Source organism: Callorhinchus milii, unplaced genomic scaffold, assembly GCF_018977255.1.
Source record: "Callorhinchus milii isolate IMCB2004 unplaced genomic scaffold, IMCB_Cmil_1.0 Scaffold4, whole genome shotgun sequence".
Taxonomy (NCBI): domain Eukaryota; kingdom Metazoa; phylum Chordata; class Chondrichthyes; order Chimaeriformes; family Callorhinchidae; genus Callorhinchus; species Callorhinchus milii.
Window position 1 is genome coordinate 28,765,511 of NW_024704745.1, and position 22,706 is coordinate 28,788,216.

The following is a 22,706-nucleotide window of genomic DNA, read 5'->3' on the forward strand; positions in this document are numbered from 1 at the left end:
TCATTCACTTTTTATTTAAGTACAATATTTAACTAAACTGACTAATACCCAGGTAGGAGGGAATCCATGCAGTTCTGATCCTGGTATGTTCTAAAATGTTCTAAAAGAAAATAAATGTTAGGGAAGGGTTGATGTGATCCTTGTAGCTTCACGTGGTCATTGATGCTGAGAAACTGTACAGGTTCCAATTGTGTGAGAAACAGAATTTATACTTTAGGTAGGCAATATTCTCTCTGATAAGATCAGTAACTTCAGGTGCATTCACAGATTGCTCCATATTGCAACAATGAGCTGATGACACACACACACATCAGCAGCAGAGCCTTTTCAATTACCATCTGCTAATTCTTCATAGCGATTCCTATCATGTGATACATTGTAGGGATTGCAAGCCAGCTGCAATCATGCTCATACAGTTTCGAGGTAAATAGAATGAACCCAGCAAGAAACACTGACTTCCTTTGTTTCATTTCTTTGTCTCAGATCTTTGAAAGGTTCAAGATAGTTATATTTTATATCAAGGATAGAATTTTAGAGACATTGCAGTGTGCAGTGTTCAGCATCACGATGGTATTATTGTAGACCTAATCACCATGACTTTATCTCTGCCATGCTCATTAATCTCCATCGTTCTGTCAGTCTCAATAACTCCTCCAAGCCCGTAATTATACCTTCACAGCTCAGTATTTAAATAAAAATATATTTTTAAAGACAGAATAGAAAGAATCATATTTGCCTTGGACAAATATCTCGGGCAATCCTGACCATGTGAGGAAGATTTTTTTTCTCAGGATTTTCCATACGGGAGGGCAAGCAGATTGGAGCAGCCAGCTTTAGAGCGTTATTGACAAAGAATAGGAAAAGTCATTTGCTGACATTATCAGGCAGACATGGTATTGGTAGGGATTAAGAGAGGAAAAGAAAAGATTTAAAAAACAGAATATTTTTAGAAAGCAGAATCAGAGAATTAATTCCTAAGGTTTAAATGTTCCTTTGTTCAGAGTTAATATGTGCACCTCTCATTCAACCCCTAACCTCTGCACAACCTCTATGCTTAAAATAGCTATTTTTTCACTTGAAGTGAAAGAAGCTTTTTAGAATCAGATATTTTAAAAGTGAATGGAATACATGCATCAAAGATATAAATGGAGCTAACCTCCCGTCACTTGGATTGTTTGTATCCTCCTGATATTTAAATTTACATCCCAGAATGTTTCATGCCTTCACTTTGAAATACAAGCACTTGTGAGGAAGTAACATGCTGTTTGGGAATAACTGTGAAGACAAACTCGCTGATATTTAAGGTTGGTCACAGCAGAATTGAGGGGTCATAATTCATTCCGCTTGACAAATACACATTGGGTTCCTTTTAATAAATCATCTGTTTGACAACTGTAGGAATAAATAACACAATAGAAAAAACTAAAGGCAACACACAAGTCTTTTCTAAGTTCTGCATGCTTTTTTGTAGCTATATAAAATGGTCTACTGAGAAATTCTTAGCAACAAAAAAATTTCCCATAGAGGCAAAATCAAATACAATTCAGCGAACTGTAGAGCCATAATAGTTGTACCATTGACAGAAAGCATATATCTCTTATCAATGTTATTCTTTGAAATATATGGTTACACTTTATATACTGTGAACATATGTTGAGAGGGCAATAATTCATACAGCTTTGTTGCAAACCACTGATGGTCATTTTGTTTTCTACTCTTTGGAGTAAATGGGTCACAAGTGTTCACTAATTTTAAGGACAATAGGGTTTGAGACACAATATTTGTAGCAAATTCCTACACTTGTCTTGAAAAAAACTCTTCTCTGGACACATTTCCTGGTAACAACATGAGTTGTCATTTGTAACTTCCTCTGCTAAATAATATGTTTTATGATGGAATGTCAGGATAAAACACCAAATAGTCAACCCTTGACGTGTAGTGCAACTCTCTGCAACTCTCTACATTTACCCCTCAGAAACAGGAGGTAGCAACGAAAGAACAAAAAAAGCTAAATTAGCTTGCTAAAGGTCATTGTGGAGGACTGTACAACTAAGAAGTATTTAAAGTAGAATGGAGAAACATATTTTCCTATCTTTCTCATAATATAGTAGGGATGGATGATAAACACTTCTGTGCTTTTTGCTTTATCTTTAATCTTCCAGAAAGTACATTTTCGAGTTTTTAAAAAATATATTTTTTCCCAAATGTTTCTCTCAGCCATAAAAAAGAAATGGTGTTCAGAGAGAGAGAGAGAAAGACGTTATCCCCATCTCTCCCTCCCCCTCTTTCTTTATGCCCCCCTTCCTTTCTCTGTCTTCTTTCCTCCTTCTTTTCCTGTCTATGCCTCCTTCCTCTTTATCTCTGGCTTCCTCTCTCCTTACTTCTCTCTGTTCACTGCTTGTTCTTCCCCTTCACCCTGATAACATGACTAGCTTGGTGTGTATTAATGGACACCAATTACAAGTTTCTAGATCACGCCCCAAAGCACCATTTTCTGACGAAAAATAAAAAAATGTTATGAAAGTTCTTATGTATATCTGAGTCCATTTGCCATATATTTTTAAAGTGTTTGTTTTGAAAAAGCTATTCTAGGTCTACTTTAACTCAGCTTGGTACTATTGAGCTAACAAATGGCCATGTTTGAGACGTATCAGCACATCACTGACTAAGTAAATCCATAGGATAGAGCAGGTGTTGAACATAGAGGTAAACAATTCACAGCGTATACTATTCTAAGCACCAGGGTTGGCAGAATTCAGTGAAATTACTCTGCATGAGCCTCCACTTCTCTGTAGCCTCCCCTTATACCCCTTTTATTCCCTTCTCATGTATGCATCAAGCTTTTTCTTAAATGCATTTGAGAGTCGTGTAATTCAGTGGTTAGAGCACTTGTCTTGCAAACGAGAGATCTGGGTTCGATTTCTGGCAGGGTGAAATGTTGGGCAAATTTCCTTACTCCACAAGCCTCTGTTTACCTAGCAGTAAACAGGAACCCAGTTGTTAGTCGATTGGCTGACACCTAACTGATAATCCCTCCTCCAAAAATAATAATAAATTAGTCACTTCAATCCACAACTGTTTGTGGGACACTGTTGAGCTCAATTGGTTGCTGCGTTTCGCTCACAAAATTTACAGTCAATTCACTTTACAGTATATCCTGTGAAGCACTTGAGACGTCTCGAAGATGTGATAAGCTGCAATATCAAATGCAAGGATTATTATTATTATTATTGGTGCTTTCTGCTTGATCCACGGCTTCTGACATCAAGTTCCACGTTCTCATCACCAGAGAAGGTCACTATACCCTCACTGATCTGCCACTGGGAAGTTTCAGGATCCCGCAGAGGCCTGTTCAGAAGTCAGCCAGTGCACTGCTGCATTAAGCATGTAACTGAATCACTGTACTGGCAGACATGCCACGAGCACGAACCTCCGCAGCAACTATCAACAGAACAACTACTGCAGGCAGGGAGACAAGTGTCAGGGTGACTCATTTTCCAGCTGTTCCAGTGAGTTTTGCAATTGAGCATTATTATTATTAGTGTAAGGACACATTTGCAATTATAAAATTGCTATCCTTTTTGATATCCTGATTAGTCATTGCAGCCTATTACATATTTTGTGTTCATTTTTTTGTGTGCAATTGACCATTTATCCTAAGCACAATTAAAGAATGCCAGATTAAATGATGTTAAAATGAAAATCAACGCATTAAGATGTATGCTGCAAGTTGTGTACACAATTAACACTTTTTTCTCCTGTCGTTACCTCTTGTATAATGAAGTTCTCCTTGGTGGCTGGACATGTACCTAATACATTAAATGCTCTGAAGGTCATTGGAGCAGCAAAGGTGAACGGCTGCAGAGCCAACATCAGGCATGCAAGGAGTACAGAATAATCTGCTGCTTGTATCTGTAACTAATTCTGATGAATATGAATTATGATAATAATAGTAATAATATGCTTTGCATTTGATACTGCACCTAACACGTCAAAATGTCTAAAAACACTTTTACAGTAGTTACTCATAAATATGGTGACTGTAATTGTAGGTAAGCACAGCATCCGATTTGTTTATAACAATGCCCCACAAAGAACCAAAGCCAATTTAACTGGAGGATTCTTGGCCAAGGGGTGTTGCAGTAAATCTAAAATCAGTGCTTTCCTAGGCAGCGTTAACTATCACCAGTGCATAATCCAAAACATTGCTCATTTCCAGGCTTGACTACACCAATGACCTGCTCTTAGGACTTCTCACCCCTTCCCTACACAGGCTAAAGACTACCCAGAACTCTGCAGCTCGTGTCCTCTACCCCACCAGAATTTGGGAGCATATGACCCATCATTGTTTGACTTCACTGGTTCCCCATCCCCCAGTGGATTGAGTTCAAGATCCTTGTTCTCACCTTCAAATATTTTCACAGACTTTCCCCACCTATCTCTGCAGCGCCTTCAATTATACCAACCTGGCCACTTCCTTTGATCAGCAAACACTGGTCTTCTGCATCTCCCCTTCCCTATCTGCACTCCTCGTCGGTAGGTGGGATTTCAGCTGATTTACAATTCAAAGATTTACAAAGAATGTACAACGCGGAAAAGGACATTCAGCCAAACCATTCCGATGCCAGTGTTTATACTCTAAACGAGTCTTCACCCATTCCTTATTCTCTCCCATACCATTCTTTTAGCTTCCTATTGTCATCATACTACATGATAAAACAATAAATATTATTAGTATTGGTGCTTTCTGCTTGATCCACGGCTTCTGACATCAAGTTCCACATTCTCATCACCAGAGAAGGTCACCATAATAAAAAAAATTGAGCGCAAGGTCAGCCAATGCACCAAGTGCATTGGATTCCATAGATTTAACTTTTAGGAGGTGAAAACGAAAGGCTGGGTTCACCTATATTTTCGGGGTACATAAGTGAATTTCAAGTATTTGTTAACTCCCAAGTAACATGAAACAAGAATTATGGTTTGTTAATCAAGTTGCTACACAGAGGAGTGAAAATGTGATACTTATGGACAAATGTAAATTTCTTGGGGTTATTTAGACATGAAATCTGTTGTGGAATATCATATTTTTCATTCCATACAGATAGAAGCAGAGCTGTCTAATATTTTAATGCCAACACGTACTGTATTCTGGTGTCATGACTTTTCAAACTAAGATTACGAAGTGTTAGACAGGAATTAAAGGTAAGAATCTTAATGCCATAAGCAGTTATTTCTCACTTAGATTTTATAGGGTGTTATTTAGGGATAAAGTGAAGTCATTTTATTATCATACTCAATTTGGCATCTAAGATGATTTTCTGTGGATTATGACATTAAGCAAGTTTATAACAGGAGACCTCAGCTCTAAAGATTAAATGAAAATACATAAGGAGAAGAAAAAAATCACAAGTAAGAAAAAGAGGTTGTAGAAAAACGGCATATTGTAAATTCTTATGATAGATGTGATTAAGCGACATACTCAGTCATAATGGGCGTTCATGGTATTAACAATAGGATTAATTAACATACTCATTGGCTGTGAAAAGGTTTAGGTGGACTTGCACAAAGGCTGTCACCTTATGTTCCTTAACTGCAATTCTTACACAGCCTTACACAGTTCTGGATATAAATGAATATTACTCATTGTCAGTTGGAAGCTATGCTTTGGCTGACTCTTGCTGAGAGGACTGGGTAATGGCCAGAGCTTCTTCATTACAAGGAATGGGCAGGTTGTGATTCTAGAAAGCAGGTAGATAAAACCGTAAAAACAGTAAACAGAATCTTTGGTGTAATATCAAAGGAGGCAATGTTACATTTAATAATAATAATAATAATAATCCTTGCATTTGATATAGCGCTTTTCACGTCGGGAGGACGTCCCAAAGCGCTTCACAGAACACACTGTAAAGTGAATTGACTGTATATTGTGGGCGAAAGCGGCAGCAAATTGCGCACAGCAATGTCCCACAAACAGTCATAGATTGAAAATCACCAATTTATTATTGTTTTTTTTTGGAGGGATTATTATTAGGCGTGTGGAGTAAGGAAACTTGCCCAAGGTTGGAATTGAACTCAGGTCTCTTGCTTGCAAAGCGAGTGCTCTAACCACTGAGCTACAGGACTTCATTTGTTCGAGACCCTAGTTAGGTCACAGTATTATGTATTATATTGGACAACACATTATAGAAGGATTTAAAAGCAGCGGGGAAAGGTGCATTGTAGAATTGCTAGGATGTTATCAGGAGTGAAATATTGAAGTTATTGGAGAGACTCAAAAATTCAGAGCTTTGTTTTCACTGGAGCAAGAAATGTTAAGAGACGAGCTGGTAGAGATGTTCAACATTATGTAGCATTGTAATATGATAAACAGTAATAGATTATTTCCATTGGCTGATGAGTCAGTATCAAGAAAGCACGCATTTAAGAAATCACAAAATGAATTAATAGGAAGCCTAGAAAAAACAGCTTTAACCCAAGAGTCATTTTGAAATAAAGCTTTCTGGCACAAAATGTTGTTGAACGAGAGTGCACAAATTGTTTCCCCCTCCACACCATGGTATACTGTTGCCTGACTTATAGCGTTGGTATCCTGTGGCCACATGTTAACGAATGAGAAAAATGCTATACCCAGCTTCTGAGGCTGACATCTGGCATCCAGTGCTAAAAAACAGTTGGATACTGTGGAGTCCTGTAGCATATTGGTTAGAAAATTTGCCTCACAAGCTAGAGGATCCAGGTTCGATTCCCAGGCAGGGTGAAACCCAAGAAAAGTTTCCTTATTCCACACACCTCTGTTTACCTAGCAGTAAGTAGGAACTCGGTTGTTAGTCAATTGGTGGATCACTAACTGGGGTTAATAATCCCTCCAAAAATATAATAATAATTTGGTCACTTAATCCATGAGTGTGTGTGGGACACTGCTGTGTGCAATTGGCTACCATGTTGCCCACAAAAGATATAGTCAATTCACTTTATAGTATATTCTGTGAAGCGTTTGAGAAGTCAAGAAGAAGTGGTAAAGCGCTGTATCAAGTGTAAGGATTATTATTATTATAAAAAATGGTCGGCTTCCAGGTAGTCAGATACCACTGGTGTGCATATAGTTGCACACTATATGCAAGAATCACCGCTGAGATCAAACAGGAAATGACATCAACTGCATATGTACTATGTCATAACCAACATTTAAAAAATAAAATTGCAATATATACAATTCTTAGCAATTGTATTGCTGCACTTAATTCCATCAATATACTGAAGTAATCAAACAATTATATATAAATCAGTCAAGTTACTGTGTACGATTTTGTCTTTGCTTTTTTGTGCTTCAGGGTAGGTAATGTGATAAAGAAATACTGAGCTTTTCAGAGTGTGGACACAATTACGTCATATACACAACAGAAACAGTTTACAGGTCACACCTTGTGGTGACAGGGTACACATAACCTTAGGCTTGTACTGCTATTTACTTTGCACGTTTTAGCAGGCTGCAGTGTTCACAGGGAACAGAGATAAAACATCTACAGTTCAGTGGACAAAAGAAGTACGCTTTGGTTTTAAATTGTTCCTAGTGACAGTTTGCAATGAGTTCACTGAAGTGTGTAGTGTTGATTGAGACCTAAATGTGGTTCATTCAGTGGCAGGTTTTCTCCATATTGTTGGAAGAATTGGAATTCTTCTCAAGATAAGTAGTTTACAGACAAATTAATAAACAATAGTATCTTTCTGTGAGGAGTAATTCTCACAATTTGCCCCATTCATTTTAGATACAGTAGATCTCCATTCTAACTCATTATTACATGAGTTTGCTTAGATGTCACATTTATTTACCCCAAAAATCCAAAATTCACATGCCAACTAATTTGTGCTTCAAATCAATTTGGATGTTATGGACGTAAACAACTGTATTTAGTGTCAGCCTGGCTCATTAGGCAGCACTCTCATCTCTGAGTCAGAAGATTGTAGTTTCCAATTCCACATTGGGACTTGGAACTTATGTGGATCTAAGATGACACGCTGGTGCATTTCTGGAGGTGCACTGTATTATTGGAGATGCTGTCCTTCAGATAAGACATTAAACCGAGGCCCCGTCTGCCTGTTCAGTTGGACGTTAAAGATCCCATGATACTATTCAAAAAGAGAAGGGAGTTTCTCCTGGTGTCCTGGCCCACAATCCTTTGAACAAAATTGGTCATTCACTTCATGGCTGTTTGTGGGATATTGCTGCATGCAAATTGGCTACTGTGTTCGCCCACAAATGATACAGTAATAATAATAATAATCCTTGCATTTGATATAGTGCTTTTCACGTCTTCTAGACATCTCAAAGTGCTTCACGGAATATACTGTACAGTGACTGTATATTTGTGGGCGAAATGCGGCAGCCAATTGCCACAGCAGTTTGCACAAACAGTCGTGGATTGAAGTGACCAATTTATTATTGTTTTTTTCATGAGGGGTTATTATCAGTAACTGCACTTTACAATATACCCTGTGATACGATTTGGGACATTCTTCAGTCATGCAAGACTGAATGTAAAGATTTTACTATTATTATAACACTTTTTGCCATAGACAAACATGAATCATTTACAGTTGCTTTAGAAAGGCTTGGGTTACAATACTTTATTCCATATGTACTGATTAGATCGCATTGAATTGATAGAACAAGCTGCAAAATTGGCACCTATATAGAATCATAACATCCTTCAATGGATCATATTCTAAAAAGTGGATTTATTTTTTAGTCTCAGAGCTAAATTTTAAAAAAGTTGGCAGCAATTATTCAACCTGCTTTCTTAAATTTAATATCCGTTTGAGGGAATAACTAATAAATTATCACCCATTAAACTGAGGAGCAGGCTTAAACTCTGCAGGGAATGCAAGAGGATATAAAATCTCTGAAACAGCACTCTAGTATAAATTTGTAAGCATGCATCTTTTCACTTCCATCAGCTTTCATTTTTTTTCCCAAAAGGAAGCAACGTGCAAATGAAAATGATTCTAAAGAAAACAAAGTTATGAATCTTCATAATGTAATACTATTACACTTATGCATGGAGGCAGGCATTAGATTAAATGGAGATATAGTGAACATATGATCAAGATGTCAATTTACAGGAAGGTGCCAAATTTGCCTAATCTTTTGGTCCATGTTCAGCTAATCCTCTTATCGCATTATCTTGCAAAAATTCTTGCAGTTTACATGTGTCACACACTGTGTATCAGATCTTTCTTCCAGAAGGATTGTTTCTGTTGACTTAATCGCCTGATAATCCTGAAAAGAATGTGACCTTGGGTGAATACATGGCCACCTGATGGGACGACTAGGAATATTTAGCCAAAATAATTGATGTGGAGAATCATTAATCGAGTACAGTTAAATGACTTTTCAACTTTAGGTGTATTTTTCACATCAGGGAGTGGGTGGGGGGAAGGAAGAGGAGGTCACTTAATTCTCAATTTAACCTAATTATATCACATTCACTTCAAGATCATGTTGATTAATTTGGCCACCCTGTGCAAATATAGCAGTTGCACAAGAATTTTAAAAAAATGTGTAGTCAAGGAAAAAATTGGTTCCTTGCTCCTTCATATAAATAAGGGAAAAATAAGAACATGTTTTAATCTTCTGTTGCATGAATTATAAAAAGTAAGATTATCTTGCACAAACCAAGGTCATAAAAAATGAAGATGGGCTAATAGAATTAGAATCATTGAATTTTACAATTAATTTAAATATTTTCTCTTGAGTTCAATGGTAAGTTGCCATTCAAAAATAGTTTTTTATATTTAGTGAATTTATATGCTTATTGAAGTGATAAATATCTCTGCGGGGTGGGGAATAGAAATGGAATACTCAACCCAGAGTTGCTAACCCGCACACAGACCAAGATCAGATGTGATACAGTTTGATGCAGGCTAAAACTCTATCCCGTTTGCCTCAGCAATATATTTTTACATCAAACTCGGAGGGATGCACCCAACTGCACAGCATGAATTTCTCCACTTCCCTTCACAGACATTAAGGTTTAACTTAATAAGACTAACAAATTGTGGACAATTTAGTCCTGCAGTTACTATGCTTGGAACTGGATTGGAAATTCTCCAACTCTTTTCAGAGATTTTAACAGGCAGCAATGAGATGAGAGTTTCATCTATTAGTTTAGGGTGAATTCAAATCAAAAAGATAAATATAGTTTGCTAAGACCCTGCACCACTCAATGTGTTTTACCAAGTGTGTTTTAAACTTTAATATCACTATCCTACACAATCCTCCAGATATTAATCACAAAAAACAAAAGTGACAATAATGTTCAAATAGGTGAAATGGTAATGAGTGAGTGGTTAAAAAATTGGTCTTAGCTCCAAAGAAGGAAATTATCCAAAGACCTCAAATAAAGGTGGTAGAGAAGTTAACTTTGGAGACAAGTTTGTAGGAAAGTAAGAGGAATTGTTAAATAGAGCTGGACGGGAGATGTAGCCAATCATACTTTTGTATTTCACACAACCAAGAAGAATAAGAAAATTGCTTGCATTTGATATAGCAACTTTCACATCAGGAAGTCGTCTCAAAGCACTTCACAGGATTGTACTGTAAAATGTAGTGTCTGTGTAATTTGAAGGCAGACGTGGTAACAAATTTTAGCAGAGCAACATCCCACAAATAGCCATGAAGTAATTGTCCGGTTTTATCTCGGAGACTATTGATCAGGACACATGCAGAAACTCATACACTCGACATCTCAGTATACTGAGACTAATGTAGAAGCTTGTGATTTGAAAATTGATGGGTAGAGACAAATAAAAAACAAGCAAGAGAATTTAGGTTAAAGTATTAGGATAGGACTGGTAAGTTGAGAATTGTCCAATCAACAAACTCCCAAAATATTTTATCATATAATCAATTGAAGGAAGATTTCCATGACAGAAATAAAGGTAGGAACCATTGGTGTAAGATATATAGTAGAAATCAAATTGGCTCACAGCATAGATAACCGAAAATGCTCTTGATCAAACTTAACTGTAAGCAGCATGTACTGTGAGTTAAAAAAAATGTTAAAAGACCTTGTGAGAGACATTTTCATCCAAGTTAGAAAAGAAGGCCCGACTCACTGAGAAAAACGAATCAGTGAGAGAGGGTAGCATACTGGAGTCCAATTATAATGAAGCTTCTGAAGCTCACATCCTGCACATGTAAATCATATGGCAAAGTACGAGGCTTTATTAAGTGGCTTCTTGCCAAAAAGCTTTCTTTCCCTCCCATAAAAGAACATCCATAAAGTTATAATACCAGCAATATGTATAGTGTTATCTTAGCCACTCCAGAATCCAATCCATCAGGCAATACATATAAACAGACCTTGTGGCACTTTTGCTCTCTAGTAAAGCTGAGTGATCACATGGTGAGGTACATACCTCTGTGAAAGGAAGGATAATTAAATTCTCAAAGAGGTTCAAAATGTTTGTTGTATAGCTTCCTCTCCTGCATTGTGTCTTTTCCTAATAAGCCTTAGTACACAGCATCCAACTCTCTTTGGAGGTCACAATGTCTCGGAACATTCAGATCGTAGAAGATGTAAATTAAATAGGATTGAGTTAGACAACAACAAATAAAGAACCTGAGTCATTTCCAAAGATAGGAATGGACTATTTGCATTAGCAGCAAGAGAAGCACAAGAAGAAAAAGTTACAGGAGACCTTATTGAAACAATGAAAATCCTAAAGAGTTCAAATAGACTGAAGTTTATGTATAATAAAGGTCCATGGACACAAGTTCAGACAAAGGAACGTGAACCGTCAATTCAGATTGAATTACTTAAATGGAGAGCCATGAAGTTGTGGGAATCATCATATCCATACAGGTTGTGATGGCAAATTCCATCAACATATTCAATAAGGGAATTAGATTGCTTTCTGGCAAATAATTTGATTGAAGAATGTAAAATATAGAGTAGAGTAGGATTATTATTTTTCTTACTTTGCTTACAGCTTGGTAGATTGTAATGACCTTAATATTTCAATCTTCCTATGTTTTGGATATTTCTGTAATACAGAGGAGAAAAAGAACAAGCAAAGAAGAACTTCCAATATTCCTAGATCTTCCAGTTTAAGGTTATCACTTTGACGTGAAACTTTCACATCTTCCTGGATCTAAGAGAGCAATGGAGGAAACTAATTATATCCACTCTCCCTTTATTAACTAATTTAATTACGCTTTGACCCTTGGACAGTAACAAATAGTGAATTAGTTTTTTATCCGTTTCGTATTGCTCCTTTGATCTCAGATATGCTATTGTGAGGATATGCCAACAATCTACCATATGCAGAGGCAAGGCATCTTCTCACAGAAAGGAAGAGAAAATTGGAAGCAGAATCATCACTGGGCCATTCTCACTTTCCTTCTAGGAGCCAACTTAAATCCTGCACAAGGGGAGGCCTGGGATCAGGTTGGTCTTAGGAGGCACATGGCCTGGAGAGACCAGAAGGAGAGAAAAATGGGAAAATTAGAGGGTAACCTGCCACTCCAAGGGTTATCCCTGATACGTGAAAAGCCAGGTCTGTGTGAAATATACTATCTTTGCTGATTCATATCATCAAAGTTTCATATCATGAAAGTATTTGATCAATGTATGGTACAACATCCTGGAAAATTTGTATTAAATTTAGAGTAACAATATTGAAAATGAAATCTGCAATGATATTCACTCAGGAATTACTTTGACGGGAAAGTTTGATTAATACATCAGTATGTTAACTATTTTGCCTTTACTTTTTAAAACTATCACAAACATTTTTTAAACATTGGCGTTAAAAATTCTAATTAGGGTGCATTAAGAAAATTAGAGTATATTGACAACATTTCAACAGTGGTTGTTGTGTGCTGATCATTGTGTAAATGTCATAAAATTACATAAGGAGGGTAAAAGAAGTTGTAAGTTTCGCAAACAACTCAATTGCCTATTGAAGCTCAGCCAATGTGATGGGGGATATTTCGAGCATTTCCTCGCATGGACATATTCAGTAAGCGAAATGAAACAAGGTGCCAGCTTTTTTTTCCCTTCACCTTGCATCATGCATCATTCTGCTTACACTCTGCCATGATTTACCATTAAGAACAAAATAATTAATCTCCTCTCCCCTAATCTCTCAAAGGAAATATAATCTGAAATGAGGAAAACCTGAATTCTTTTTAATGTGCCATCGCATCTTAATTTAATAATGTAGTGGTATATTCTCTTTGAAATATGCATCTATATGGAATCATATTTGTATTAACATTACTTTTTTCCTTTGTTCATTATGACAAGTGAAAAGTATCATTGAGCCACTGGAATTCAATACAATCGACATGTGCATACTAAAATAAAAGAAACAAAAAGTAATAATAATCCTTGCATTTGATATGGTGGGTTTCATGTCAGAAGGACAACAGTGAATGTCTTCACAGGATTCACAATAAAGTGTCGTGACTATGTATTTTTATTGGCGTACAAGCCGGTTAATTTGCACACAGCGATTTTCCACAAACGGCCATGAAATGAATGACCAAAATTCACTTTATGTACGTACACATGGCTCACAAGACATTGATCTGTACAGAATGAACTTAGAATCCCAAATAATATTTTTTTAACATTGATTACCATGGGAATTATGTGTTATCAATTACAAATACCATTACAACTACAATTAATAGAACTACAAAATGAAGGCATGCCATCCATGGACAATTTTCCACATACCACTTTGTAAAAGTTCAGTTGTATAAACGTTAGTGCTTATGCCTATTTTCATGACAGCTTCTCTGCATGTCTGGATGGAGTGAAAAGATTAAGGTTGAAGGCTTTGATGTCTCAATCCAAGTCATAGTTGTGGAACAAAAGTATTCTCAATGTTCCTTTACTCAGTGACCACAATGTTCAGAGCTCCCTCTTGCAGCCAAGACATCATTTCTTATGACAAAGACTCAACTTTGATGCTTGGCATAGATGTATGGAAATTAAATTGATTCACTAAATCTGTGTCAAGTGAATGGCTTTCCTAATCGTTCACAATATCCTCAGCCGTGATGATCGTTTCCTCCGAATCATTTTTTGTCACCATTTGAATGGAGGAGCAAACATTTTACTTGTGTGATGCCTTCTCAGGACTGCCAAGATTGTTGTGACTAAAGCTAGGTGCAGACATTTATTTACCTTTGCAAATGTCACAGGTAAGCACAAACTCCAGAGATTTGTGAAACGGTTAGACGATTAGAATTTTTTTCTGCAACTTTTTACAACTTCAACACCATTTCCACGAATTGTTGTGGTGCTGTGTGTAGGTTGTCATTTGGCACCTCCTCATCATGGAACGGTAGTTTGTAGGATGTATGGTAGAATCTCTAGGCAATCATAGCAAGGCATCTTGACAACTGAATGTTCTTGTTGGACTTCAGTATTCCAGTGAAGACAACTTTGATTGAAAGTTTCAACTCTGTATTTCTCAGTAGTTATAGTATCCAGATATTATATGCAATGTCTCCAAGAGCATAATTTATAGAGATTTGTATTCACCCAGAACAAATCTCTGTCTTTTCTTTCTATCTAGTCAGTTTTAGGGAGCTTACTGATTTTTGTCATATCACTCTATATGTCTTGCAGCTTCAATGAACTACAAATTGTACCCAAGGACACCCACACTGGAAAATGGCACTCAAAAGTTGAAAATGAATGAAGTGGTGAAGAGGAAATTATGTAATTTCCTTAGAAACTTGCCCTTAGAGGTCATCAAGGCAATAATTCACAGACTTATCTTCATTTAGTTCTTGGTACTGAAATGGCTCACTTCTTTGAGACAGCAGGTATTGACATCTCAAGGTGATACACCAACAAATGTGGCAGATCAAACCAATCGCCTAATAGTTAAGCGCATTCTCCATTAAAATGGGATTGCCAGATGTTCACTTTGACAGTTTTAATTGAGAAGACAAAAATTTAAATCCTAATAAATTTGATTTACTGCTAGCAACCTAGCAAATGTAGTTGTTTTCTAAAATAGAACTTACATATGAACTTTTATTCATATTCACATTGCTAAAAGTACCCATAAACTGAAGGGTATTTAGTTGTTTGCCTACAAATACACAGTCACTGTACCTCAGAGAAAAATTCTGGGAAGCGCTTCGAGAATTTTAAAAGGTCCCACATCAAATGCATGGATTCTTTATATTTATTTATAAATTACTGTATTCTGTGAGAAGTCACATTATGGTATACCGTTACTTGGCATTTAATATGGTCCAAATTAGAGGGATTTTTTGAATACTGGATTATTTTGCAAGTCCAAAGAAAAACCTGTGGGAATTTGAAAGGGTATACAAATGTAATTATTTTAAAGCCTCCTGAATTTTGGTCACAAATCTTCATTACCGGTTGAAATGCGTGTTATGGAATTTGGGCCCCTGGAATCACTGGATGGGTAGCTGTGCTTTAAGTAATTTATTACTGCTCTAGTAATCCATTAATACTGAAAGCTTTTATAACACTAATAAACTCCAAATTAAAGGCATAATGAAAATAAACATGCAAGCAGAAAGCCTACTCATTATCTGTTCCGGTTTGTTGTCATCTGAATAAAGACTGGAGCCTGGATAAGTCTTTTAGGGAACAATGATAACATTCAGAAGGTTCTAATTCTCTTAAATTTTTCTGACAAGACATTTCACACAGAAAATTACATGGCTACATTTCGTATGAATTAGTATAAGTGATCAATCTCAAATCCTTAGAAGGGAAAAATAAAGCAGGTATTTGACAAGCCGGTATTTGTATCTGGAGAAACTGCTGTTCTCTTGTCTAGTAGCACTATTTTTCAAACACTGCAAGCATGGTGGAAGATATTGAAAATTCTACAGGATTTACTATTAAAATGTCATCATCACTGAAGCAGAGTTTCTTTAGCAGCAATAACAGGATTGTAAGTTGTCTGTTTTAATAGTAGATGCAACTATTACACTTGTCAGTGAAATAATACCAGAATTGCTTGAAATTCCTATTGTTTACATGCCTGAAGGCATGAAAACAATCTGTAGGGCCATAAAAATAAATTGTACCAGCCTTAAGGCCAAGTCTGGGGAAAAAACGAGGCTGATGCTGCCTGGTAATATTTCCATTCAAAGCTTTTGGTTTATTCAGCAGTGGAGCTATTGGAATATATTTTCTAAAACTGCTCCAGGACACTGCAGCACAAAGTAATGTGAGTCACCAGAAAGTGCCAAAGTCACATGAATCTAGATCATTTAGCCACATGTAACAATGCTTTAGATTTTTAAAAACACATTTTTTGGTCAGGGTAGAGAACACAGTGGGCCTCTCCACATGGTTGTGTTCTCAATCACAGGGCCGTATGAAGGAAGACGGGGAAATAGAAGAGAAAGGAGCTAACATTTTCATAGTGTCCTGTGCATGAAGACATCTGAAAGCACAGTAATGATTGTCAAGCGTAGTGACTGAGAGTAGTTGGGTGTTTTGTTGGCATAGTTGGGTGTCGAAAATGACCATGTCCAAATTGTACCTATTCCCCACTTTGGAAAGTAATCGTTACTGAACCAAGCTCAGTATTCATTCTCTACACCCAAGAATCCCCGTGGCTTGTTTTGAGAAAAAAAATGTTTTTGTATTGAATTATGGATAGATTTATTCTGTGAACCTGTGGATATTTTTATGTAGGATTGTCGACAGATGAAGTGTTTTCAATTCTGCCTATGCCCAGTTTGAAACCTGAATCCAAAGATGCAGCATTCAAACATCTGCTGAGATTTCTGGTTGGGTCATTGGATCTTATGGTAGAGATTAAGTATGTATCATTGTTAAAGTTTGAAAGGATTAATACAGGATAACTCCATTAGAAAGAGCCACGGTTTACAACATGTTAACTCGAGACATCCTCCTGATGTGAAAGGCACAATATCAATATCATTTGTATTGTGTAGCACAGGTATACTGTGGACTCTTGATTCCAGTACTGACTGACCAGCTTCAAGCATACATTGTGTTGTGGTGATTTGATGTCTCCAAAAGCACTATCCTTTTTATTCTGCCTCCTTTTTGAACTGTATTTATGCACCTAAACTTCACTGTTTGTAGAAAGATTTGGAGGAACTGCAAGGATGATTTAAAGAGAAATGTAAAAACAAGAAAAATAAAAGACAGACTAGTGAAAAAAAAGCGAGTAAAAAGTGAGACGTGAAAAGCAAGCTGATTAGGGGTCCAGTCATTCTACATCCTACATCCTCCACCACCCGGCGCCTCCGCTCAACTGGCACCAACCGGGCTCCTGCTTGTCCCTCGCACATCCACCCTACCATCGGAGGTCACACTTTCAGCCAATACGCCCCAAATCTCTGGAACACTCTCCCTCAATCCCTCTGCCTTGACCCTCTCTCCGCTCTTCCAAGTCCCATCTGAAAATTTCCTCTTCGATCATGCGTATGGCCACCACCCCCTCCCTCCAGCTCAGAGTCAGGCTCCGCCACTGGTAAGCACTCTGAGACGCTACCCTGCGTGGAGAGTGCTATATAAATGCAAGTTGTTGTTGTTGCTGTATCAAATGCAAGGATTATTAAGAGAATCCAAACCAAATTAATGAGGGTTCTTCAAGCTGCATTGAAATTTTTTAGCATTCTTCTTAAGCTTCCCCCTCATTCATTTTACATAATCGTAATGTTGCCTTGAATTACTGTTTTTTAACACCTTGACAGATTGCTTGTCTTTGATCGTCCAATTTATATATTACAGAGCTTAGCATTCTTAACATGGTTTTTAAATATTGACAATATAAAATCTAAATTCCTCCTATAATTGACAAGTATTACTTTATGGTATTCCTTCCTACCTAATTTCTTATAACTGATATTACTTCACTGATCCATGTAATAATTATGCAAAATATTTTCCTGGTGCTAAAATCTATAACAATATCTCTGCTGTTTTAATAATAATAATAATAATCCTTGCAATTGATATAATGCCCTTATCACTTTGTTGATACATCTCAAGGCACTTCAAAGGATATACTGGAAAGTGAATCGACTGTGTATTTTGTTGGCGAAACGCGGCTGCCAGTTGCGCACAGCAGTGTCCAACAAACAATCATGGAGTGAGTGACCAATTTTATTTTAGGGGATTGTTGGAGAATTTCCTTCTCTTTTCAAATTGTGCATGGAATCTTTAACGTCCACATGAACAGGCAGATGGGACTTTGGTTTAATGTCCCATCCGTAGGACGGCACCTCCGACAATGCAGCAGCCCCCAGTATCAGCCCAGACTAAGTGATTCCAATTTCCGACATGGGGCTTGAACCCACAACCTTCTGACTCAGAGGCAAGAGTGTTACCAGGATGACACATAAACCATTTCCCCGGAAAGCGATCCACCAATCAACTGACAACTGAGGTCCTACTTACTGCTAGGTTAACAAAGGCATTTTGGAGTAAGGAAACTTGCCAAAAATTTCACCCTGCCAGGGAATCAAACCTGGGTCCTCCCTCATGTGAAAGCCCTCACCACTACGTGACAGGACTCCTGTTTTCAGTACAAATTACTGTAACTGGGGCTTTCATTGACCTGAGTAAAAGTATGATCTGAAAAGATAAATGGCAGTTCTTGCATTTACCAAACACAGCATTATGCATGTTCAGATGTACATATTCAACGTAGCTTCAGACAGCAGCATTGGTGTTTTACTTAATGTAATTCTTACTGTACTAACTGTTTGTAAAAAGGATTTGGTGTGTATCACATGACAGGTTCTTAATAATCTCTTGTTTTTACACTTTAATTGACTAAATTACAGTATTTTACCCTAACTCAATGGAGGTTCACATCATGAAAACTAAAGTCCTGCAGTAGGAAATCAGACCCTATAGTTTCAGGTGTTCAATAATACTGAAATTTGTCCAGGTTCTTAAATACAAGATTCAAGATTTATTTGATGGGAAAGGCTTGCTTTAAGGGACAAAATAAACATAGAACCGTGGTGAGGCTAAGAATATGCAAAAGCATGAATCAGGAAAAAGACACCTTTTCAATTGACCATGTATCCCAAATTCAAACACCACTTCCCAGAAATATTTTGTAAAGTATTTATTTGTAATCAAATGAAACAGCTAAATTGCTCAGAACAATGACCCACAAACAGCCATAAAATGAATGATTGATTTTTATTATCTGTGATATTACTGGTCAGGACACAGAAAGAAATACGCCTGTCTTTTTGAATATTGCCATGAGATCTTTAACAACAACAACAAGATTACACTTGTATAGCCCCTTTCACGTCGGGAGGAGGTCCCAAGGTGCTGGACAGTGCACAGCATTTCAGACCTGAGCTGGGGTCAGGGGGGGAGAACGGAGGGGAGGGGAAGGGGGGTGACCGATGGCATGGTCAAAGAGAAGGTCTTGAGGTGGGACTTGAAGGAGGCTAAGGAGGAGGCGAGGCGGAGTGATTGGGGAATGGAATTCCAGAGCTTGGGGGCAGAGTGGCTGAATGCTCTCCCACCAATGGTGGGGCAGGTGGGTCGGGGGACGTGGAGCAGGCCAGAGCCGGCTGAGCGGAGGGAACGGGCGGGTTGGTAGGGGGTTAGGAGGTCGCAGAGGTAGGGTGGGGCGAGGCCATGGAGGGCTGAGGATCAGGATCTTGAACTGGATCCTCTGAAGGATAGGGAGCCAATGGAGTCGGGTGAGAATGGGGGAGATGGGGTCATAGAGTTCGGTGTGGGAGAGGACACGGGCTGCAGAGTTCTGGATTATCTGCAGCCTGTGGAGGGAGGAGTTGGGAAGGCCGACAAGCAGGGCATTTGCATAGTCGAGCCTGGAGGTGATGAAGGCATGAACAAGAGTTTCAGCGGCCTGAGGGGTGAGGTAGTGGCGGAGTCGGGAGATGTTACGGAGGTGAGGGAAGGCAGAGCGGGTTATGGCTTGGTTGTGGGGAAGAAAAGACAGTTGAGGGTCGAACAAGACACCTAGGTTCCTGAGGGATGGGTCCAGAGAAGGTTTTTTCAAGATGGGCGTGATGACGGCCATTTTTAGTGGGAGGGGAACTGAACCGGTGGACAAGGAGAAGTTGATGATGTCGGACAGGAGAGGGGCCAGAAGGTGGAGCTGGGAGATGAGGAAAGAGGTGGGGATGGGATCAAGGGAGCAGGTGGTGGGTTTGAGTTTGCGGACAGTCGTGGAGAAGGAGGAGGGAGAGATAGGGTCGAAGGAATATTGGAATATAACAGTCACCTGAACAGATAGATGGGAACTTAGTTTAACATCTCATCTGAAGGACAGCACCTCCAATAATGCAGCGCTCCCCAATGTTAGCCTGGATAATGAGCTCAAAGTGCCGATGTGTGGCTGGGAACCCACAACCTTGTAACTCAGAGGCTCCTAACTTAGCCAGGCTGACACCTTTTGTCACTTGAAGAAAACATTCTGCAAACTTTGAGCAACAAAAATTAATGAAAGCAAAATATCTCCATTATTCAACCCTGGCTGAATGATCTCCATGCATGATATATCCTTGGAAGCCATTGAGTTCTGTTGAGTATTTGAATTATGTTCAATTATTCGTATAACTTTCAATCGCATTCACATCCAGATATTTGAACTTTGATGAAAAGGAATTGAACTTTTATAGTGCATTTTACAATATCAAAATCTCTCAAAGCATTTCATAGGCAATTACTCAGGCAATCATGAAAGTTATTCATGCGATCAAGGAGGCCCACAAAGAGCCATGAAACAAGTACTTTGTTGCCAAGGATACTAGAAGAAACTTCCTTTGTTTTTTGTATAGTATTATGAGATCTTTAACAGTCACCAAAGCAGATGGGAGCTTGGTTTTAACATCCATTCAAACCCACCACCTCATGGTTTTTTTTTAAAGAAAATGTTATAAAACAAACCTCATCAGCCATCTTCCATTGTAACTTCAGCCAAACCCCCTACCCTCCATCCATCTCGATTCCAACCCCCAGCTTGGACGCAAACCCTTGACTGTCCAGCATCTTGGGACATCCTTCCGACATAAAAGGTGTTATATAAATGTGATTTGTTGGTGTCAGCCCAGACTGAGCTCAAGTGTCAACCTGGGTCTTGAACCAAACCCACAACCTTCAGATCATGATAGCGCTACCAAATGAGTCAAGTTTTTAACTAACTGTAGTTCTGCTGCTGGTAGTCCACCTCTTCATCTGTAAAATCATCTCATTTAGACTAACTTGACTGTTTCTACTGAGCATCATGAACTCTTTACCATTATTTACACTAACGATTTGGACTCGTGCATCGAAAGTACAATTTAAAAATTTTTGGAGAACACTAAATTGGGAGTGTAGTTAACACTGAGGAGGACTGCAACAAATTACAAGACATTAATAAACTTGTCGAATGGGCATTTAATTGGCAAATTAATTTTAATTTAGATAAGTGTGAGGTGGTACATTTTGATAGGAGTAAGGAGGTCACATACGGCCTGGAAAGCAAGAATCTAAATGGGGTAGAGGAGCAAAGTGATCTAGGGGTACAGACACACAAATAGCTAAAAGTAACGATGCAGGTTAATAAGGCCATAAAAAATGCAAATCAAATGTTAGGGTTCATTTCTAGAGGGATAGAAGTGAAAAGCAGGGAAGTTATGCTAAACTTATATCGAACCTTGCTTAGACTACACTTGGAATACTGTGTGCAGTTCTGGACCCCATATTATAAAAAGGATATAAAGGTACTGGAGAGGGTGCAAAGGAGATTTACAAGGATGATACCGGAACTGAGAGGTTATACCTATCAGGAAAGGCTGAACAAGCGTGGACTTTTCTCTTGAAAAGAGAAGGGTGAGGGGTAATCTAATAGAGGTCTTTAAAATTTTGAAAGGTTTTGTTAGGGTAGACCTAGAGAAGATGTTTCCACTTGTGGGGAGACCAAAACCAGGGGCCATAAATATGAAATAGTCACCAATAAATCAAATAGGTAAGTCAGAAGAAACTTCTCAATCTTGAGACCATTTCTTAAAACTTGAGATGTTGGAGAATTTTAAACAATTCTTAAATTGAGTCTTAGTTGTGAACTGAACTGCAGAAAAATGGATGATGTAGGCCATTGTAATTCTACAGAATTATCAGAAGTTTGAACTCAGGAATTAAATAATAGCAAAAAATGTAAGGTCATTCCTTTAATCCATTCCTTGTACTTATAAACATGAAGAATGAGATAGTTAGCTATTTTACACCATATTTTACACAGTATACAGAATGTTTCAGACAGTATAAACTGGAGAACGTAGATTATATATTGCTTCCTAAATTGCAGTAAAAAAATGACAGACCATAATTACAATGCTAGCATTCTGTTTTTTAAGCACACAAATGAAAGCACCTAATGGTGCCATCAAGTACCTTGTTCTCATTTCAAAAGTGCCCAGTGAAACACACATATTACCATAATTGTTCTGGGGTATTTGTGTTCGCTCACGTACAGCTAGCAATGGCATTTAAAGAAAAAGGTAACGCTAGGATAAACACTGTGAATGAAAGCACTTCCCCTCACTGGGAGTTATTTCTTGATTCTAACAGTTTGTTCTGAAAATAATCATGTTTTTAAGAATTCCATTTTCTCAGTGGAGCACAAATGCTTGAGCAGCATTAGGGTAGAGGGATTCCTATGGAGTCTGCTAGCAG

The 22,706-nt window shown here is 38.0% G+C and overlaps 1 protein-coding gene across 4 annotated transcripts in view; it reads left to right on the plus strand.

Moving 5' to 3' along the window:
* Positions 1-22,706, plus strand: part of pcdh17 (protocadherin 17) — a 170,600-nt gene that overhangs the window by 51,116 nt on the left and 96,778 nt on the right. The window contains exon 4 of one of the 4 annotated variants that reach the window (XM_007893452.2): positions 12,409-12,558. The exons of 2 other annotated variants lie outside the window; for them this stretch is intronic. In XM_007893452.2, coding sequence (XP_007891643.1) covers positions 12,409-12,558 — 150 coding nt within the window. Of the gene's footprint in view, positions 1-12,408; positions 12,559-19,311; positions 19,322-22,706 lie in introns of all 4 variants that reach the window. One more of the 4 variants, XM_042334704.1, reaches the window with a different exon arrangement.